Genomic DNA, 12,660 nt, shown 5'->3' with positions numbered 1-12,660 from the left:
CTCCGTAAAATCACTTGGGTCATCAGTAAAAATGAGCTGAATTTAATGAGTGATATATACAGTGAAAAAAACTCATAAAAGATAATAATTATAAAATCTGGCGAAAATATTTATGTTCAGGTGGTATCGACCACTTATAGGAAACCCTAATATTTATCAATGAAATAGGCAAATGAGCTTCAATAATATCATGCACTCTTATAATTTCTACACATGAGCTAGTCCAACTGTCCACGGAAAAAAACCCCATTTATATTGCTGGGGAAATCCACAAACACGATTGTTTGGACAAATCTGTCAAGACAATATAAAAAGTGCTACTTATCCTACAAATCCTCGCTCAAAAGTGTAAGGTGCATCAGCGGGTCCCTTCAGTGGTCTCCATACCCCCTAACTGGACGTACGTTTCGCCACAGTATGCAGGTGAACAAGCCTGCATACTGTGGCGAAACGTACGTCCAGTTAGGGGGTATGGAGACCACTGAAGGGACCCGCTGATGCACCTTACACTTTTGAGCGAGGATTTGTAGGATAAGTAGCACTTTTTATATTGTCTTGACAGATTTGTCCAAACAATCGTGTTTGTGGATTTCCCCAGCAATATAAATGGGGTTTTTTTCCGTGTCAAATAACTCAATAGCTACTGTCCGTCCACAGAGCATATATGAATATTAAGTACAGTATATTATAAAAGTACATGATTGATACGTATTTTCATATGCTGCTGTCCCTTTCCTCTTTATTTAAGGGACTCTCATTGCGCTGTAGCCAAGAGTGACCTCCTGCACTGGATCACCAACAGGGGCGATCCAGGAGCTGGAGCGCAACAGCAGATCCCAGTTGCCTTTCTTCCATTTGCTCCCACATTGGCAGCCCCTTATTCTGCACCTCACTGGACTCCGTTCACTGCCCTTGAGGCACACTGATGAGTGAGTGGCAGTTGGGACACCAAGGGGTACAAACTGTTTTTCTTATCACTATACTAGCTCATGTGTAGAAATTATAAGAGTGCATGATATTATTGAAGCTCATTTGCCTATTTCATTGATAAATATTAGGGTTTCCTATAAGTGGTCGATACCACCTGAACATAAATATTTTCGCCAGATTTTATAATTATTATCTTTTATGAGTTTTTTTCACTGTATATATCACTCATTAAATTCAGCTCATTTTTACTGATGACCCAAGTGATTTTACGGAGGATCACAAGTGGTGTTCATCACATTATATAAGCTGATACACTTCATTATTTAATCACTTAAGCATTTAAAAAAATCGAAAAAAATCGGTGCAACAATATCTTTTCTATGTGCAGCTGTGTACACTGTCTGTGCCTAGCTGCAATTTTCATGATTTATCTATTTGTTTTCACTATTTCTCCCAAGTGGCGAGGTGAGAGTATTAGTATTTAAGCATATATGTAAAAACAATACTACTCTTAAAGAGACAGTAACCTCTATTAATTATTCAGCAGTATATTATTGAAGTGTGATCCATATCCCTCAGTGTACACTAGAGGGTACACTGAGTTCCCATAGGGATTACAATCTAGATAAAATACTTTTTGAGACACATGCTCAATATATGAATTATCATCTTTATTCCACATCGATTACTAACTCACTCTCCAAATAACAAATATCCACTTGAATAGTGTTCATCCTGTACATTCCTGGTTATTTCCTTCTCCTTCGCCTCCTTTCCACCCTTTTCCCCTCCTAATTTAACTCATTAACATCTTTCCGCATCCATCAGTCTCCAGGTGAGATTCTTGTCGCATCTTGTATTGTCTTCTTCCACTTATGTGTTAATTGTTAATGAATATTACAGCTAAAGTTAGTGCCCCTAAAAAGAGAGTTATCTTTCTTCTTTTTTTCTAAATTATTACATAAGGACCACAGACTGCAACACTGTTATTAATTGCTGGGATAGAAACTGATTTATCACATTTATGGTGAAACATAAAGCAATGTTATTTTGATAAAAAAAGATGTATTAAAAAAAATCTAACTTTTTTGCATTTATTTGAACAAAATAAATCAATAATCAATTGTTATACTGTATTTGGTTTCCTAGGACATTACACGCGGGATATCTGCATCTATGGAACAGAAGACTTGCCGTGGCTAATAAATTCCAATAGTATTTTTGCTAACAAGTTTGAATTGAAATCTTACCCACCAACAATGGAATGTCTCGAGAGGAAGCTCAGAGAGCGAGCACTAAATCAGAGTGAGGTCACTGTGCAGCCAGACTGGTACTTGTAAGCATGACACTCATCTTGAAGAAACAGAATGAAGAATTGATAGAAGCGTTCTAATAAGGAAAGCAGTGGAAAGTAAACATCTCTCTCTTAAGAACTGTCCTTAAAAGGCAATTTGAGGCCAAGAAAGAGATATCATCAAGCAACTTCCTTTCCTCCAGGCATTAGTAAAACGAATTATTCACCATGCATACATCATCTTTTCTAATAGTATTTACAGTCTATGCTGCTGTTAGATGTCTTTCTACTGAAGCAGATTGCATCAAAGCAAATTATGAGATTGGATTTCATGAACATGTCCTTTGTCAAACTTCAACTAATAGCATAAAGTAAAAACATAAATACTGATATTTTTGTCATATAGTATCGCACATTCATAAAACAGAGAAACAGCTTATATTAGCTTAGATCTCTGATCGGAAAATACATGGTAATTTATATGATGAACACGTTGAATATGTAAATGATGCCCAACAACTGCTGTTTAGGCTACTTTGATTGACAAGTGAACTGTAAAAGTGATTGTAATGTATTAAGTAGTCTAATGTCCTCTTGGGCACTTTACCTTGCCACAGCGTTTACCAGAAGGTGAGATTTGCTTGTCAGTAATGATCAACTGATTACAATGAGAATCATTGATATAATAATTGTCTTAACAAATCTTGAACAGGCCATGGGTGCTGCTTGCTGGGATTCTGTGCACCCGTGGATAGAGGCTGGCTACCATTGGTGCAGTGTTCCCGGGCCCCTGAAGACTAAGGGACCCAATGCTGCCCCTGTCACCCTCTTTCAGTCACCCACAGTTTTTCCCTGTCACACTCTGTCTGCCCATCATCCTCTGCCTCTACCTGTCACCCACAGCCTTGACCTTGGCCCACCACCCACTAGTTCCGCCACTGCCCCTGGGGTTTGTTGGAACTGCTATGAGTACTTTTACAGAAATTGTCAGAGTGATTAGTTGATTTTCTTTTTTTTTTTAAGTGTTCTTATACAGGGCACAGTACCAGATGCTAACTGCTGGTGAGTGCATATGGTAACCTACTGTATGGCTTAAGAAATGCAATGGATTTTAATATTGAATTGACAGACTAGGTTTTCACTATGCCAAGCGTGAAAGGAAATTGCAGTGCTGAACACATTTATACTGCTTTCACATTGCAGAAATGGGTAATGACACGGTATTCTTAAATGGGACTTTAAAACGGGTCTGAGTCTTGAGACCTTTCACATTGCAGGTGAAAACCGTTTTAAAAATCATTTAATACCACTCAAACATTCAACCCGTTTAACCCCCAAGGGACACGTTTCAAGCCATTGAAATAGAGCTGTTCAAACTGCCAAAAAAACGGCTTTAAAACGTGTAGGACTCTGCTTTTTAACCGTGTTGAAATACCGGTTAACTTTAACCGGTAAATCAACTCTGGCACTTTCACACTGCAGCCTTAAACGTTTTAAGAAAAAAAAACGGCAATATACCATTTTAAAAGTGCGATGTGAAAGGGGTATGAATTGGTAATAACGAAGTTAGAAATCTTAACAGCTGCATTTCCAACTGGAGATAATTAGCAGTTCTCCGGTCTCAAAGCAGATGGCGTTCCTGAATCTCTCTGGTCTCACTGCAGCTGGTTTCCCTGTAGCTGTCTAATTTGTCTCAAAGCCACAGCCAAGACTAGGACTGTGTGATGGTGTGAAGTGTGAAACCAGTCACAAGCCATAATAATAGATATTGTTGGACATCTGATTGGTCCCTCATCTTATAACCGCACCCTCTTTAAAGTGTGAATGAAAATATTTACTACTTTAGATGTTGATGTAGTGTTAAACATGCAATACAAAACACTGAAACTGGATCAGTGGCTCAGACAGCTTATAACCATGTATACTGTATGACCTACTGTATAAGATACAGTTAAAAATATATAGTCTCAAAGGGAAATTTACTAAGATGGAATTTCTGTTTCAGATGGGATGTTGGTATGGGCAACAAATCAGAACCTACTTCTTATTTATTTAGCACCTTCTCGAAGATAATAAATAGTATCTGATTGGTTGCCCATTGCAACATCTCATGTGAAATAGAACTCGCATCTTAGTAAATTTCCCCCTTACACTCAGAAAATGCTTAGATCATTTTTATTATTTGGCGATTTGCTGTGAAGTAATGTTCTTAACAAGTGACTTGTGACAATGTGGATCCATTTAAGTTTATCATTTACACTAGATTTAACCTATTAGGACTAATTTCTGGATGAGTGTAAACATGCTGTGCATCGTTAAAATACATGAGATCAAGCACTCCAATTTACTATGAATCGTGTTTGACGGAATCATTTTAGCAGATGTTCTATGTATAGCAGGTGTTCTATGTAATCCTGTTTCATTGTGTTTAGTCTTGTGTTAGTTCAGTCGTATTGTGCCCAAATTCAAATAACTGCGTTCGTACAGCATGTTGTGCAGAAGCCTGTGGTGTTATCTGTGCAGTGCTTCTCTGCATTACTTGGTAAATAACCAGCACTGTGCCAAAGAGCTGGTCATGGAAATAAATAAAAAAATATGTAAGGATCCCTAAGAACGAGCATTGGGCTCAACTAGTAGGGGGAGTATTGCCATAGCCAGAGACATGTTTCACTTGGTCCTCCAGCTAAAACATTGGTTGGAGGACCCAAATGGGGATTCATCAGGAACTAAGGATCCCCAATAAATGAGTCCCACCTCCTAACTATACCGTAGGCCTGGGCTAAAGCTCAAGGCTATCTTCAGCACCCCTGGGAGATAGCTGAAAAATTGAATTGCATGCAAACCATTAAGATCTGTGTCTGCATTGTGTGCGTAAAAATAGATGCAGATTCCTACCTGTACTCTTGGCTGTATGCCTGTGGCTGCGCCGTTTCATAAATCTGCTTGTAAGAGCTGCCGCCATTGCTATCAGCACACATTTACGGCAGCCATATCCTGGGTGCAACAGATTGGTAGGAAATTGTGTGTACTCTTACCTCTGGTAGGCTGCCATTCCATGTACATGCCTACATTTCTGTGTATATCGTTCAGGCTTGTGAACAGTGGCAGTGTGAAAAACTGCAGATTTAATTGCGACTCTGAACTAGCCCTATATATTTATTAATAATGTGTATTAATAAAACAGTTAAGTACGTATACAGCTATTACAAATTATAAAGAAAACCATTTGAATCACTCTTTTGGGATTTCTCACACAAATGGGTAGCTGTACTAACCGTAAGGTTTTTAAATCTAACGGCGTCGAAACGGTAACTATAGTAGATTCTAAATCAGCCATGTTTACTTATGACAATCTCGATTTTAGATTCATCGGTCAAAACCAACAATCATCACCACTGATGCTTAGTAAATCTACCACTAAATATTTTTTACTTAAAACCACATTATAGTACAGTATTTTCTATGTTTTTTCAATTTTATTTTCTATGTTAAGTGTTAAAAAAAATGGTATCGAAGTCCTGGATGATGCAACATCCTTACTGAAACTACTGAATGTGTAAAAAAAAAACAGAAATGCATAAAATGCAGCAAAAAACTGATGCTGCAGTTTACACACCTGCGTATCCTAAAAGGAGTCTATTAGCACCAATGCAGGTAATAGTAACAGAAGGCAAATTTGCTGTTCTCTAAACCATAGCACATGAATTCATATTTAATATGTTGTGTTATTATATAAATCCAAATGTGTTTTGTTGTTGTTCTAGTTAGTTAGTTAGTTAGTTAGTTAGTTATATAAAAATGTATCAACATAATTAGTTACTTTTTTTCCCATCACAGAGGGTGGTGTCACATTGGTGCTCATGAACAGTGAATGCTATGTTATTTGAAATAAACATTCTCCCTTCACTACGTGATTTAAGCACTATGGGTATCATTCAGAGATGTATGCAGTAGCGATTGTGCTACATCTTCTGTAGCAGTGTCTCTGAGAATGGTATGTGAATGATGCTCACTTGTACCTTCTCAGAACCATCGCATTCGTCTAAAGGGTCAGAATAAATGTAATGTTACTCAGACTGTGTATGGCAATAATGTTGCTGAGGCCAAAGAATATGGAGGTGACATGCCCCGGTTTTGAGCAATGCCTGCATCTCCTCAAACACATGCCTGCAGTGTGACAATCAAGCTGCAGCATTCAGTACAATGTGCCTGGGATTGCAGCAAAATGCAGCACATGCTCACTGCGGCCCTGGCACATGCCCAGTCCCCAACTTGGTCATATGTGACTGAATCGGGACTGTGTCTGTATCTTAATCAGCCTATGAACACAAGTACTTTTCTAGCTGGAGAAGTTCTATTATTCAAAGCACCAAAGTGACATCACCCAAATGCTTGCACTGATACCGGCACTAGTGGATTGTTAGCACCTATATTGTATTGCAACCTATAACCTGTATAATTTAATAACTTTGTAAATCTTTTTTTGTGAGAACAACTGTGCTAAATACTAAAGGACTGTATGTATGATACTACTGAGGAAGGTAACTTAATACTGACTGTAATTTCACTGAAATAATTAACATAACCTTGGTCAAAGCAGCATGAATTATTGCTCCTCGTGTTGAAGTGCTGCCACTGAATAAAATACATTTCAGGTACTTAGACTACAGTAAGAATGTTCTGGGTCCTAGTTAGGGTGGTCAATCCTGGGGCAGTTTTTCAATCCTGGGATTCGGAATAGAAAATGCTCAATCCCGGGATTGAGCCATTCTAATATTTGCACCAAAAAAAACACCATTCCCCACAAACTGGCCACCGCACAGTTTTTCTCATGTTCTGGCGGATGGAGAAGTGCGGCCGGGAGTGGTGCTGCAGGCAGAGCCGTGCGGCTGGAAGCTATGGTGCGGCCAGGAACAGTGTTGCCAGGAATGGTGGTGCAGTGTGGCCAGGAGCAGTAGTGCGCCCAGGAGTGATGCAGCCAATAGTAGTGGTGATGCGGTGTGGCCGGTAGGCAGAGCAGCATGACCTCTGACCACATCACACTGCCAGGGCCGCACAGCTGGGGACAGGAGCAGCCGGCGCATGTGCAGGCTAATTCTGGTATCCCGGTGATGTAAGGGATCCCGCCGATCCTGGGATTGAACACCCTAGTCCTAGTGTTCAGAAGTAGTTTACAGACAGTAGGCAGAAGAAGTTTATAATCAGAACTGTGAAAATAAGTTTCTTAAGGTTTACGAGGGTGAGGGTTCTATTTCACATGGGATGTTGCTATGGGCAACCAATCAGCATCTACTTATTTATTTAGCACCCTATTAAATATAATCTGGATCTGATCGGTTGCCCATAGCAACATCCCATGTGAAATAGAACTCCCATCTTAGTAAATTTCCCCCAGGGAGTCCACAGGGTTAGATAAAACCTAAGGCCTCTAAATATAACTCAGGCCGTGCCTCCCGTATCAGTTTAAGTACTCCCAACAGGTCATGTTTTCATTATTTCTCTGTAGAAATGGGTGTGATAATTACTGAATAAGCAAAAAATACATATAAAGAAATCCTGAAAACAAGACCTTTTGTGGGGAGTGGTGTTTAAAATTCCACTTTTAGTGTAAATAGTATTCACTGCAAAATCAACACTCATATTGCAGTTATCCAGACCAGAAAAATGAACATAAATCTTAGAATTTAAAAAGCATAGTTTCCTTCCAGAAACAATCCTAAATGCTGCATAGTAATAACATTACTATGTATGTATGTGCTCATTTACAAATGTTTATACAACTGTGAACTCATGTAAACCCAAACTACTCGCTGTGAACCACGCACTAGAGTTCAATCTCGCCCTAGGAGGGATACGATCATTGGGTCACCACCAAGTAGGTTGACACCACTAGGTCGTCATGACTTTAGTTCGCCATGGGGAAGGTCAACAGTCAAAAGGTCGACATTTGTTGACAGGCAGTATTTAATGCCTTCCCACCCACTAGGGCATGGTGGGAGAATAAAATAGTGTGCCGAGCGCAATGATGCACCGCTCCCGAAGCATGGCAAATGTAGTGAGCTATGCGAGGGGACGCAGTGCTACGTGGTTGCTGTTTATGTTGACTGTGTCGCCATTTGGGTGAAAAAATAAATAAAAACCATGTTGACTTTTACACTGTCAACCTTACCCATGTCGAACTAATGACCCTGTCGACCTAAAGTCATGTCAACCTAGTGGTGTCGACCTAAAGCTTGTCGACCTAATGATCCATACCCCTCTAGTATTTATCTCCTTAATGCACTGAGTAAATAAGCACTGTAGCATAAAAAATACTCTTCCCCAAGTATGCTTCTCTATACTGTATTAACGTTTCATTATTTTATGTTGTGGCATTAATTACTTTTGTTTTATATAAATTTATAGACACACCATATAAGATGTAAAATATTAAAATGCAATGGTAAAAATTACACATGTTCTAAAATAAATGTAATGTAAATATAAAAATATTTCAGTATAGATATTTATATATATTTCTGTACCCTTAAAAAATAAATAACACATTTATGTAAGGAATCATAGTCATAATTGCATGTTTTTAAGTAACAACAAAATAAGCTTAGCAGCAATGCTTACTTAGATGTTGCCTCAGAAGAAACATAGAGGATAGGTTCTTATATTGTATACCACAGTACTATGCTGATTTTCAGGTTTATATTGTTTCTGTCCGGCAGTGGTTCCCGAACTTTCTTTAATCACATGACTCTAGAGCAGTGATTTTCAACCTTTTTACCTTGCGGCACACTAAATAAGATCTTAAAATTGCCAAGGCACATCATGAGATCCCCAAAGGGCAAAACACATTGGCCCCCACAGGAAAAACAAACAAATCTATTGGCCTCCATATAAAAACAATCACACTGGTCCCCACAGGTATCAAAAATAAAATACATTGGCCCTTTACATGAAAAGAAGAGACCAGTAAATAACAGTTGAACTGGTGGTAGCTGTAAACTAGTTTGAACATCTCTAGATCTGGGGGCACACTTGAGAACAGCTCAAGGCACACTAGTGTGCCACGGCACAGTGGTTGAAAAACACTGCCCTAGAGTATAAGGATTTGTTCATGGCATCCCTAGAATAAAAGCTGGGCATACATTCAGTTATTGGGCGGATCAGCCACCGTGTAGACAGAGGTCTGACAGGTCATTTCTATTAGAACTACTGTATTAATGTTTTGGTATACTAATGTACCTCTGATTGCCCACATGTGTTATGATTGGAAGATACTAGCACTGGGTATTGCCTATCACTTTCAACATAAATAATTTGATTTGGTCCTGTATCACCAACCCCTGCAAGATCCTCATGGCAACCCAGGGGGCCTAGGCACACAGACAGCAACCTAAAGATACTTACTTTTCTTGTTGTGTGTTTTATGCCTAGGCGCACAGTTTGGAAACCACTGGTCTAAGGGGTGGATACAGTAATCAAAGTAGGCAGGGAAGGCAGAGCCTTGCCTCTCATACTCTAGAGTTTTGACTATAAAAAGGATTATAATAAGATATTTTTAGCTTATTATATATTACGCATTATTGCTAGGTAGAATCCAATTGGAACTATTCATTGTTAGAAAATCTACCGCTAACAGAGATATAACAATGGGGTAATCTTTATGAGAACATGATGGTCACATACTTAATTGTATGACAGGAACATAGATTCCTAGGGGTAAATATACTAAGGCTTCTAAAAATGAAAATAGGTGAAGTTGCCCATAGCAACCAATCAGGTGCTGTCTAACATTTTCTAGGATACAATAAAGAAATGATAAAAAAGCATCTGATTGGTTCCTTTTGGGCAACATCACCTATTTTCATTTAGTAACAATAGCTACTTAGATTAAAATACAAAAAGTGGAAAAGCTTGTCAAAATGACAAAAAAGTAATCTAAATTGTACACTGAGCGATATAGGCCAATTTTACATTCATTTGCATTCGTTTATACAGTAGAAATGTCAGCGGCCTTCTCTTATCACTACTGAGAACGAAAGTTATAGAATCATTTTAAAAAGAAGGTCTTTTGATTTAGGTGTTTTCCCTGCAATGAAACACCACATACAAGCTTTAGCAAAAACAAATAAATCTAAGCAAATAAATCTAAGCTGAGCCTGCATGGATCTATGTACATTTATAGATTACTTCCTATAATTTTGACATGTTATTGTTCATTTAGAAAAAAAAAATTATTGCTATATAAATTAAAATTATAAATATGATATCACTTTGTGGTGACTCCTGGATTAAATAATATGGGCCAAATGTAATAGGATGTCAGAATCAGAAATTGAGAGATTTTGGGAGAGTTTTCCAAATTTTTTAAAGCGGCAATTACATGATTGCCACTTTTTTTTTTAAATGGGAAAAATCTCTCCCTTTATGATTCTCACACCCTATTACATTTGACCCTATATGTTTAATGAGATTTATATCTTGTGGTATGGTAACAGGTTGTCCCAGAAATGAAACACCACATATAAGCTTGAGAAAAACCCTTCTTTTGGATAGATGCATTGGGCCCTTTATCCTTTTTCTAGATAAAAACTTAAACCTTCCCTTGCACCTATTATAGTACAGATGTAGTCTTTACTCAAGGATATTAAAACTGACTATTGACGATATTCAGATGTACATAAAGTGTTGGGGCCACATGTAAGCGTTCAATGTTTTCAGTCTGAGTTGCATTGCACATGGGCATTCCTTTGAGTTGAATGGCTAGACAGACAAAGGTGCACTGAATTGTTGGGCCAGAAATTGCACCTGTACTCTTCAATGCTCCAATGGTCCATGGTACGTGCCACAACAGAATAGCGTCCTGGCAAGTAGGTGTTTCAGTGGGTTAAGAATCGGTCATGGAAAAGGAAATGCTCAATGAAAACAAGCATGTAATATATTTGTGTTAGCCAAAAGTATTTCTTTATAAATGTCAAGTTTTTTTTATTTTGCACTAAATGAAATCATTTTAACAGAAGTATAAACTAGAATATGTACTTGATTCTCAATTTGTATGTAACATTATTGTATCTGAATATATTTGTATGATGTTATTGTTTTAAGTGTTTAAATTGTAATTTATGTTTACGGAAAATAAATCTTGTTTTTTCTTTACATAATTTTCAACTCAGCAAATGTTTTAATGGTAAAATGTAAAGATCAGAGCTTGAGTTTATATATTCAGTTGTCTTAACCACCAGAAAACTCTTTTTACATAATGTTTATTAATCAACAGGCAAATGTGTTACTTCAAATGGCAGTTGGGGCCATTGACAATCATATTGCAATTTTGTTGAGGCAGCTTTTGTGTTGTAGGTAGCCACCAACATGTCTGCTGAAGATCTCTAAGGCCCATACACCAGGGGGAGGGACATCCTTCTTTCCCTCGACCCGCTCTCCTTCTGTCCGGATGGGCTGTTCGACAGGCAGCGATGATTGGTGATCCGTCAGGGGGATTGGGGATATTTAGCAAGTATAAGCAAACAAAGTCCTGATTCCTCGATCCCCGCATGTTTATTATCCTCATCCCCCATCGTGATGGTCAGCGGATTGGGGAATTGTCCCGATAAACAGTAGGGTGTATGGTCTCATTAGGCTGGGTACACAAAGCCAACTGTCAATCTTTCTGATAATCATCCCAGACATGCAAGATTGCCAGCACACACATGTACAGATGTGTCACCCTGGGTTCGAGTTCCGGTAAGGATCAATGTAATTTGGAAATCATTCTCATTTTATCTTCAAAACAGTATAATGTGTTTTTGCAGTGTTAGTTTTGCTGGCATATATAACTTTGATGGTTTATAGACGCATGCTCAGCATGGCCACAGTAGGTATCTCACCCCAAACTTTCATTTCTATGCTATAACACTAAGCTGCATTAGACTAATCTGCTATAGACCTTACAGTGTTTGTTGCTGTAGCAATGACGCAAACTGGCTCACAGTATTTTTGTTTTTTAAAGAAGCACTCTCTTAGCATGTCATAAAGTGAGATCAATTTATATTTAATGAAGTTAAGGTTATCTGCTCAATTATAGCAATAAAATGTTATTATGTGTACCTTTGAGCATGTGTGATATAGTTAGACACGCCCCAGCGATACACATAAAAGGCGCACAGTAATCTACTCTTTATCAGTGTGATTGTAATAAAATAATATTATTGATAATCACTTGCTTCTCTCAAAATGGCCCTCTGTGTCCCTCAAAAACTAATACAACAAAGTTTCAGAAGATGCAGAGTGTGCATATGACACAGTTTAAAATTAAACTACATATGTAATTTATTTGGCAACATACAAACACGATTGCTTTTAAACGTATATAATCAGTTAAGGCATAAGCCTCCTTAAAACTTCATACAGTGAGACATTCTACTAGCTTAATGAAAACAAATTCT

The 12,660-nt window shown here is 38.1% G+C and overlaps 1 protein-coding gene across 1 annotated transcript in view; it reads left to right on the top strand.

Moving 5' to 3' along the window:
* LOC146080535 (N-acetyllactosaminide beta-1,6-N-acetylglucosaminyl-transferase-like) overlaps positions 1 to 11,366 on the top strand; it is a 79,795-nt gene extending 68,429 nt beyond the window's left edge. The window contains exon 3 of the mRNA XM_083187940.1: positions 2,080 to 11,366. Within this exon, the coding sequence (XP_083044066.1) occupies positions 2,080 to 2,270 (191 nt within the window). The 3' untranslated portion in view covers positions 2,271 to 11,366. The remainder of the gene's footprint in view (positions 1 to 2,079) is intronic.
* The last annotated feature ends 1,294 nt before the right edge of the window (positions 11,367 to 12,660 follow it).

This window comes from Crinia signifera, chromosome 5, assembly GCF_055691185.1.
Source record: "Crinia signifera chromosome 5, ASM5569118v1, whole genome shotgun sequence".
Taxonomy (NCBI): Eukaryota; Metazoa; Chordata; class Amphibia; order Anura; family Myobatrachidae; genus Crinia; species Crinia signifera.
This window is presented reverse-complemented; position numbering and strand designations above follow the sequence as displayed.